At 42.5% G+C, this 9,989-nt stretch overlaps 1 protein-coding gene across 1 annotated transcript; it reads right to left on the bottom strand.

Moving 5' to 3' along the window:
- Nucleotides 1-1,280: 1,280 nt before the first annotated feature.
- Nucleotides 1,281-9,283, bottom strand: CCN3 (cellular communication network factor 3). Its single transcript, XM_003256156.4, has 5 exons — nt 9,023-9,283; nt 8,667-8,892; nt 7,318-7,569; nt 6,286-6,500; nt 1,281-2,805 (listed from the first exon to the last, which is right to left on the bottom strand). The coding sequence occupies exons 1-5, from the start codon at nt 9,104-9,106 to the stop codon at nt 2,509-2,511; spliced, it is 1,074 nt and encodes a 357-aa protein (XP_003256204.2). The 5' UTR covers nt 9,107-9,283; the 3' UTR covers nt 1,281-2,508.
- Nucleotides 9,284-9,989: the final 706 nt, after the last annotated feature.

The following is a 9,989-nucleotide window of genomic DNA, read 5'->3' as shown; positions in this document are numbered from 1 at the left end:
AAAGAACAAAAATGAGATTAGCCTGATGTTAGTCTAAATCACTAATGAGATTTTGTTACATATTCTGTCCTAGGTCTCTTTTGATTCATGTTCATAGATACTTTTGAGCAAAACCAAATCACTCTTTTCCTAGTTTCATGCCATTCTGGGGTATATTTTCGGATATCTTTTCTTATATTCTCAGTTTGAAGGTTGCTTTGTTTTTCATCCTAACGGGTATACTATAATTAATGTAGCCAAATCTACACTGTGGAATCTTTGTTTCTATTTTTTTTTTTTTTGCCATTATGAACAACACATGGTAGAACAGTCTCAAGATAGATCATCTTTGTCAGGAACCATGTGTTAGCAAGTAGAAAGTAAAAGGACTTTGGTTTGAATTCTAGATCGACCAGTTTTTTTTAACATTTTTTTTTTTTTTTTGGTTTCCTCATCCATAACATAGGTACATGAAGAATGCCTACTTCATAGGACTGTTGTGCCAGTTAAACAATATAATGCAAGTACAGCTCTCAGCACAATGTTGTTGTGCAATAAATATTTGCTGTCCTTGATAATTTCATGTGAATAAACTCCTAGAAGGCAAAGTTGCTTTCTAATCCATCTTAAAGGACAAACAGAAACTAGCTAAAGAGAGGAGCAGGAAGGAGGGGGCAGACCCAGGAAGTGAAGTTGGTAATAGTAAAACTCTTTCGAAAAGATTTTTCCTTACAAGTTATAGAACTTGAGAGCCACACTGCATCAGCAAGAAGCTTCCAAACACAAAACTTCTATTAACTGTGACTCTGCCCACTGTGCAGCCCAGTTTGTCATGCAATTCCCCATGATCAATGGAAATATGCTTTTCCGGGTACTTGGCAAGATAATACTGATCAAGAAAGTGCTGGCCATTTAAGCTGTGCAATTGGGAGGATGGGATGCCCTTTGATTAGATAAGGAAGCCACAGAGCTGAATTTTGTTTGGTCAGATAACAAGTTTAAATTTCAATATACAGAGGTATCTAGTGGGCCATCCAGAAAAAAAAAGATCAGGGCTTGAGATGAGGGTCTGAGTAAGTAGTGTGGAGGCTAGTTGAGGCTGTGATGGAGAGGAACATCTAACTCAGTAATACTGAGTTGTCTTTTGTTTCCCTTCTGATAAGAAGTTGTAAGCTCATCCAGAGATACTCATTTTGCTTTCAATAGATGCTATTGATTGATGTCTCATTTAATTCATAAATTTTAATTTTACTTTCAGTAAACAACAATGTTCAACTTTTATGCACCAAAGTAATACAGAGTCACACAGCAATAAAGTCGTGTTTATTTAGTGATATCTGACAAGTAGAGAAATCAAACATAATATTTTACAAAATGTACAATTTATATTTTTATAAATACTTTAAAAGAGAGAAGCGAACATGTGTGGTGGCATTAAAAGAATGTCTAGATTTAATTTTGCAGCCTACCTTGTAGCCTGACAAACCAGATACACGTATGTATACACATATATCTTGATCATGAGTTTTCATAATTATGGCCCAAGGATAAGTTTTAGGCATGTCTACAATAATTCCAAACTCTCATAAAATATGTGGTTTCTCACCACCAGTCATGTTGATTTTGCTCTTTTTTTATCAAAATTCCACAAAATGCATATTAGAAACAGCTATCAGAGGATGTAAGCAAGTGCTTTGGGCCTCAGTTTACTCATCAGTTAGATGAGAGAATCCCTGCTAATATGCTCTGTTTCTGCTTAATTAAAAAACTTGGGGGCCTCAGCAGCGTCCAATATATAAATGTCTGAGGGCTATGAGGGACCAGTCATCTTTGTATTGGGAGTTTTCTGTTTAGCTTCTTTCTATTGGAAAGAAGTCAATGTGTCTTAAATGGAGAAAGTTTATGACACCAGTCCACTTAGCAAACATTTCATTACTGTAGATACAACACGTTTCCTAGTGTAAAACTAAACAGAAAAGTAATAGTCATCTCTGGACGTCATGTTGAAGAGCTGCATGTTTCCTTGGATTTGGAGCTTGGAAGTTCAGAGCTGGTTTACCCAAAAAGGGAGCCAATAGAGAATCTTCCCATTAAACCTCAATATATGGTTGAAATACTTGTACAACGAAATGTTCAGTATGATTCTAGACTTCACTGACTCATTACAGTGACATTTTCTTAGAATTGCACTAGTGCACAACAAAATATGAGTGCAATGTGATACAGTCTACAAAGTAAATTATATACCTGTTTTCTTAAATTTATAGAAATTTGCATTTGTAATAAAATCACAGGAAAGTAAGTCATTCCTAAGCCATATCCTGAGCTTACCTTGATTCCAGATTTACAGTTAATTACATTTTTTGTTAAATAAAAGACAGATATAAAGGTCCTCATATGATCACATTAGGAAAATACATAGGATTCGAGGATGAAATCGTGATTCTTCATTACTTTTCTTATATTCCTTTGATGGTGGGTGGCGCAGCAGCTACAGGTGCCCTGTAGGTGCGCTTCTTGAGTGACAGGTTACATTTTCCCTCTGGTAGTCTTCAGCTCCAGCTCCTGGAGGAAGGCCTCATTATTCTTAGGACAGTTGGTGTGACAGGTGCAGGTCCCAATGACCATCACTGGCTTCTTGACTATTTGCCCTGGGGAGCACTGAAACTCTGCCTGGATGGTTTTGGTATTGTGGGGAGTGCAGCAGCGGCCATCACTGCAGACCCCACAGAACCTGGGCTTGTAGGTGTGCAGGCTGGTGCAGTTCTTGAACTGCAGGTGGATGGCTTTGAGTGACTTCTTGGTGCGGAGACACTTTTTTCCTTTCTAAGAAAGAAAAAAGAAGTGATGTATTGAATGGCTACCATTCCCCTGAGGGACAATTTTAGAGTATGGAATTACCGGCTAGTTGCCCACCCAATATCTATTGGTCTTTCTTCTTTGCTATCAGAGCATTAATTTTGCTTGAGCAATGTAGTCAGCTAAAAGCATTTGCTTCCACAGACTATCTGGGACTTGGGATAACCTTGTGGCAAAGTTCTGGCCAAGGATACATAAGCCAAGGCAATCTGGGAAATACTTTGCCCTTTGAGTAGGTACAATTCTTTATTGTTCCTATATTCATTTTCCTTTCTTCCTGGAATGTGAACACCTTGCCTAATTGTACATAATGGTCTTTTGACATTGAGGAGATGAGCACGAAGGTGAAAGCATATGTATAATAACAAAACCTATCTTTTAAGACCCTGTAACATGCTTTGGTGTCATTTTTAGCCAAATGGATTTTTACACGTGATACAGTTTGGTTCTCTGTGTTCACATCCAATCTCATTTCAGATTGTAGTCACCACGTGTCAGAGGAGGGGCCTGGTGTGAGGTAATTAGATCATGGGGGAGGATTTTTCCCTTGCTGTTCTCGTGATAGTGAGTTCTCACAAGATCTGATGGTTTAAAAGTGTGGCACTTTCCCTCTCACTCTCTCTCTCTCTCTCTCTCGCTGCTTTTCTCTCTTTCTTTCTCTTTCTCTCTCTCTCTCTCCTGCTGCCACGTAAGATGTGCTTTGTTTCCCCTTCACCTACTGCCATGATTGTAAGTTTCCTGAGGTTTCCCCAGCCATGTGTAACTGTAAGGCAATTAAACATCTTTTCTTTATGAATTACTCAGTCTCGGGTAGTTCTTCATAGCAGTGTGAAAATGGACTAATACAACATGTTATAAAAAGAATGTGTATAAATCTGGCATTATTTTATGTTTCAAATACTCTTCAGACATTAACTCAACCTTATTAACAGTATTCATTCATACAAGAAATAATCATTCATAGAAAAATTGCCCAAGTTTTACAGATGAAGAAACTGAGTCTCAAACGCATAAAGGGATCAGAAAACATCTAATATTTGAATTTGTCTGATACAAAGCCCATTCTTTCTATTACATGATGACCCCAGGAAATTCCAAGACATGGAATTTGCATGAAGGCAAACAAAGTGGAGAATGTATTCAAGATTGTATTAGTAATGATAAATGAAGAGGCCCAATATTGATAATTCGGCAAAGAATTGGCTATATTTCTTACTTATATTTCTTCATCTACTAATTTCCTGTAGTTATCCACTGTTCACCTTCATAGGCATGACCCACAGCTTGTGGGGTGATTAGACTTGGAATTATCTTAAATCAGTGGCTCTCAAACTTCAGTGCACATCAAAATCATCTAGAGGATTTCTTAAAACAAGTTGTTGGACCTCACACCCTGAGTTTTGGATTCAGTACATCTGATGTGGGACCCACAACACAAATTTACATTTTAACAACTTCTTAGATGATGCTGCTGGTTTGGGGACCACCCTTTAAGAACCACTGTCGGCCGGGCACGGTGGCTCACGCCTGTAATCCCAGCACTTTGGGAGGCCGAGGTGGGCGGATCACAAGGTCAGGAGATCAAGACCATCCTGGCTAACATGGTGAAACCCCGTCTCTACTAAAAAATACAAAAAAATGGTGGTGGGTGCCTGTAATCCCAGCTACTGAGGAGGCTGAGGCAGGAGAATGGCGTGAACCCGGGAGGCGGAGCTTGCAGTGAGCCAAGATTGCACCACTGCACTCCAGCTTGGGTGACAGAGCAAGACTCCGTCTCAAAAAAAAAGAACCACTGTCTTAGATTTAAGAATCTCTTGGAGACAAGGAAGTAATGATTGTTATACTAGTACAACTTTTATAAAATATGTATACTATGAATAAACATCTTTAAAATAACATATCCAAATATTAAAGAAGATTCAAGTTACAAGAAAAAATACAAATTTTGCAAAATGACACAATAGAAAAAGCCACATCTTAGAGGCATTAAATGGAAATATCTTGTTTAATAAAGAAGTTGCTGTGCTATTGAAAATATTTAAGGACTTCTTACTTTTTTAATTTAATATTTAGCATGTATTCTTGTCAACACCCACAAAATGGTACAGGATAACAACATTCCTATGTGTGTATGTGTTTGTATGTGAGACTGCTTATGTGGGTGAACCTATATGACCATGTTAGATATATGTTTGAATTCCCCTGAGTGTGGGGAAGTGCATCTCCTAGGATATAATTTTAGGGATAAGGTGTTTCTAGGTGTTCTTTCTAAACTGGTGGAAGAAACATAAAGTTAGGATGGACCTCAAAAAATTATATAGCTAAGCAGCCATATAACTAATGCAACTACTAGGGACTCTTATTTTATCAGTAAATAGAAATCATAAGTAATGGTGGCTACTGTTAACAGAGTACTTAATCTATACCCAGCATTTTGCAAATTCATTCTATTTAATCACCATGACAAGTTAAGGTAGGTACTTTCAGCAGCCCCATTATGTGGGAGAAGGAATTGAGGCTGAGAAGTTAAGAAAGTTGCCCAAGATTACATAGCTAGTTCACGTGGAAAGACAGAATTTGAAGCCAAGCTGTCTGGCTCTACAGTTGTCCTCTTACGCATTAGATGATATGGCGTCAGTGTCAAGATATGTAAATCTTGAATGGCTAAGGGCTGTTTTAGTTTAGTCTTAGGTTTGTATAAAGATCCATATAATGGTTCAAATTGGGTATTGCATTTTTCTAATACAGGGCTCTGGTAACAAGGCCTGTGATGTCATCAGCAACCAATCAGAGCTTCTGATCTGCACGTCTCATATTCAGTGTTAACATACCGAGTTGATATAATTCCAACAACAAAAAAATAAAAAGATACGTGCTGTTTTATTTGGCCCATATTACTTTATGCTGGCAGATGTATTATTTCCACTAGGTTTTTTAAAATACCAACAATAATTCCCAGACAGTCACTCGCTTATTTATCAATAGTTGTTTATCACGCACATAATATGTGCCAGGTAGAGAGCTGAGGACTGAGAGGTAAGACCCACATAGCCTCTACCCATACATAGAGAACCTGATGAGTAAAGAGAACTGAGGTCAGAACTGACCTCTCTAGAATCAGCTGCGCTTGACAACTGTAGCCAGTTTTCTCCAGAAATGGAATGGGATTTGCTAGACCGTTCTCTATTGGGAAAAGCATTATAGTTTTCCAGCCCCTCTCTGTCTTTACCTGAGGGTGTACTGTGAGTTGCTTAGAGTATTTCAATATGTTAAAGAGAAAAAAGAAGATAAGCTGGCTTCAGGAACCCCACTGCCTTTTCTCTGGGGTTAACTCCCAGCTATAGCTGCTCTCTCCATCACAGAGTGACACACTGACTTTCTGAAGCCCGGGCTCCAAAGAGACAGGGCCATTACCTTCAGGATGAGAGGTTTCCATCAGGCTCCTACCTTATCTGTTGGCTGCTCTGGCTCTTGTTCACAGGGCCGCACCATGCAGAGCCGAGTCTGTTTCAGCATCTCACACTGACGGTTCCTATTGGTGACCCGGGTGGAGAACCCCATACCACAGCTCTTGGAGCATGCTGTCCACTCTGTGGTCTGTTCAATGCAGTTGACACTTGAGTCAGAGACTTCTACTCCTAGGGTGGCTTCTGGCCTGTAAGCTATGGGATGTATAAATAAAGACAGCCATATTGGGTAAAATGTGAGGATTGGAAAGTGGTCCTTTTCAGCCATTATTAGAAAGTGGGTCTCATTTAACTCCGTACCTACTAAACACCCATGCTTCCAGGACACAGAACTGAATTTATTTATTTATTTATTTCTGGCATGGCTGATAATGTCTGCCCTCAGAAACAGTATACAATTCTGGATACTGCTAATATAAGTAATCTGGCTAATTAATGGCTTCTAAAATAATCCTCTACTGTCTCTTGAGATTTTTTATTTAAACTATTTCATTGATAAGAGAAAACAAAAAGAAGAATAAAAAAAGGTCCTGAAGTGCCATCTGAGCCTTACTACAACATCTAGAAAGATGACACTTTTCAGTGACACCTGTTCAGGGATGAGTAGCCTTCTTTAAGGAGGTTAATCATGAGACAGCCTAGGGAGTGTACAGAATCCAGAAAAGAAAGAGGATTTAAAATTTTGTCTTTGTAGTGCTAATGAAGGTCAAGTGGGATGGATTAAAATACAAGTAGTAGTCACCCAATAAGACAAAAATAAGACAAAAGAGTGAATTTGGGAGGTCTTCTTCAGGAGAAATTGCAGCAACCTTCTATAACTTAGTTTGAGTTTATAAATATGTTTGATCTAATGTCTACAAATGTGTTTGATCTCAGTGGGCAACCTGAAATCCACAACTGAATGGCCAGAAACTGAGGCCAGTTTCTCTTTTCAAATCCAAGAGATTGCAAATTCTTCATGTTTGTATCTACCCTCTACTATGACCAGCCTTAGGTATACTGAGTTTCTCACCTGCAAGGGTAAGGCCTCCCAGTGAATCCTCCTCATCTGGGCCACAGATCCACTTTTCACAGCACTCTCCAGGCACCTCAACTTTTCTTGGAGCTGGGCAGTTAGGCTCAGGCAGTAGCACATCCAGCTGACAGCGGGGCACACAGCCAATCTGCCCATCTCTGCAGGTGCACTGGAATTTGCAGCTTGGCTGAAATTTCTCTCCACTGCGGTAGATGACCCCATCGAACACACAGTTATCTCCCTCTACCGCTAGAATATTGGGGAAGCAAAGTGGGAAGCAAAGTGGAAAGCAAAGAGGAAGAGGAAAAACAAGAACACAATACAGTGAAGAAGCTATGTAAGATTTGGAGGACATGCTCCAAAACCCAAGTCCTTTTCTAGTTCAGGCGATCGGTTTCTCATGTATCTACTGTAGAGTGATGTCCTCATGGAGGCCTCTCAGAGCAAGAGGAAACCTTCAAGATCATCTGGTGTTGCCACTCATTCTATGGATGAGGAAAGAGGTGTGCAACTGTGAAGTGATGCCCCCAAGGTCCCCTGGCCATTGTTCTAAATGTTCAGTCATTTTGCAAGAACCTCCTTAGAGTTTCCTACTCCAGCAGCTTAGACTTAAAAGGAGAAAAAGTGTACTTTATATTTTCCAACAGGTTAGCTGATCAAATTGGGAAGGGCATTAAGATTCCTTGACACTCAAGCATAATAAATCATCAGTAGCTTAGAGAAAAAAGTAAAAGCCCTCCTGTCCAGAAAGGAAGCAACAATCTTCAACTACAATGTTGTACCGTGTGAAAAATTGATCCCCGATTGATTATGTTTTAGAAGACTGGATTGGCTAGTTGCCTGCATTTTATTTTACTTGCAGCCAGAGAAGGGTTACATAGTTGTCCCAGGAGACTAGCAGCTGCTTTGGTTCAAATGGGACAATTACAGGTGTGAAAACAAACCTGCTGGGTTTTCCCCAACTGCAGTTTGAGAAACAGTGAGCGTGTGGGTAAACCCGAGCTTCCATCAGCCCCAAGTAGCCCCCCAGAAGTGTCCAAAGGAAATGACTTCACTGGCCCTTAACTCTGCGTGGCTCCCCTTTTGCTTAGATTCTTGTCTAGGAAGCCAAGTGAAGAATGCCTTTCAACTCCAGGGCAGGTTTCCTTTCTGGCTGTGGCGCTCCCCAAAGCCCCAGGTGCTCCCCAAACCATGCCTGACACACAGTAAGTGCTCTATACATGTCACTTACTGCATTATCATTATTTGCTTATCGCCTCTGGGAAGGGGAATAAAAAAGAGAAGGGAGGAAGCAGCTTCACTTAGCTGCAGAAGAAGAGGTCAAACAGCAGAGGGGGCAGGATTACCCATGCAGATGCCAGTCTGGTTGCTGGGGTCCGCGCTGCGGTCACAGTAGAGGCCACTGCTCTCGTCGCATGGCTCCAGATCTGAGCAGCTCTCGCCACGCTGGCGGGCGCACACCAGACAGCAGGAGCAGCCGTCCAGCACCGCGCGCACCCCGGGCGCGCAGGTCGGCGGCGTAACGGGGCACTGGCCCGGGCACTGGGGAGGGCAGCGCTGAGTCGCAGCGACCTGAAGGCAGGCGAGACAAGAAGGAGAAATCACTCAGCTGGGACAGAAGACGCAGCGAGCCCGGTGACCAAATGGGGGCCACCCAGGAGGGCAAAGTAACTTGGGGGCATCTTAAGGGTGTGCCACTTACCTGTCCCAGGAGATGGAGAAGCAGGAAGGTCAGGCAAAGGCACTGCTTTCGGAGACAAAAGCTCGTGCTCTGCACACGCTGCATGCTCAGGCTTTCCCCTCTCGCTTTTACCAAACGAGACTTTCTTCGCTGTAGATTGGCACTGCTCGCCTTCCCCCTGGTCCGGTGCTTGCCGATCACGCCCAGCACAGGTTTTATAGCGCGCTCCTGGGACGCGCACAAGCCGGTTGGCTGCAGTGCAGGGAGGGGGGAGATCGGCTGGGTGGGGAAGTGGAACGAACCCCGGGGTTGCCATGGCAATTGGCCGTGGGTGCTGCTCTCCTTAGGGCGCGGCGCCGGGGCCTGCGTGTGCCTGTGTGTGGCGACTGGCTTTTCCCAGAGGGTAGGGAGGGGCTGGGTGGAGTTCCGAGGCCGGGACCCAGGGCTCGCTCGAGCGCGTGGGAAGGAAACGCCCGTTTCCTCCTGGAAGTTGCTTCGCCTTCTCCCAGGACGAAGACACCACCGCTCCCCACCATCCTCCTCCACCCTGACCGTTCCAACCAGGGCTGCAAGCGTGGGGTCCCCTTACGGGATGCCTGCAGTTTGGGGCCATCTGCGGGGGATTGGCAGAAGGCCCAGGGGTTTAGTCATGAGGGAAGCACATGCAAGTTTGTCACCGTTTAGGGCACTCATTGAATGTGTTGAGAGGGAGGGGAGAGAAGCAAGGGAGGAAAGGAGAGAAAGAGGAGAAAGAGAAAAGTGTGTGTGTGGGGGGGGGGGGGAGGGGAGTGGCAGGGGGAAGGAACCTAGAAAAAAAATCGATATGTGAGGAGGTGGGGGATGCTATTGGCCAAATGGCAAAATTCTTTTGACTCTAATCCTTCTAGCTTCACTCAGTCTTAAGCCCCAAGGTCCACAGGTTTGTTAGAAATAAAAGTGAAACACACACACACACACACACACACACACACACACAAAGAAAACATCA

This window comes from Nomascus leucogenys, chromosome 16, assembly GCF_006542625.1.
Source record: "Nomascus leucogenys isolate Asia chromosome 16, Asia_NLE_v1, whole genome shotgun sequence".
NCBI lineage: Eukaryota > Metazoa > Chordata > Mammalia > Primates > Hylobatidae > Nomascus > Nomascus leucogenys.
This window is presented reverse-complemented; position numbering and strand designations above follow the sequence as displayed.

What these genes read in the sequence shown, in the direction of transcription:
- CCN3 (XM_003256156.4), bottom strand. Translation starts at nt 9,106, where the DNA reads ATGCAGCGTGTGCAGAGCACGAGCTTTTGTCTCCGAAAGCAGTGCCTT. An exon ending in TTCTCCATCTCCTGGGACAG is followed by an intron (nt 8,893 to 9,022) that starts GTAAGTGGCACA and finishes GCCTGCCTTCAG; the next exon opens with GTCGCTGCGACTCAGCGCTG. An exon ending in CCAGACTGGCATCTGCATGG is followed by an intron (nt 7,570 to 8,666) that starts GTAATCCTGCCC and finishes CCAATATTCTAG; the next exon opens with CGGTAGAGGGAGATAACTGT.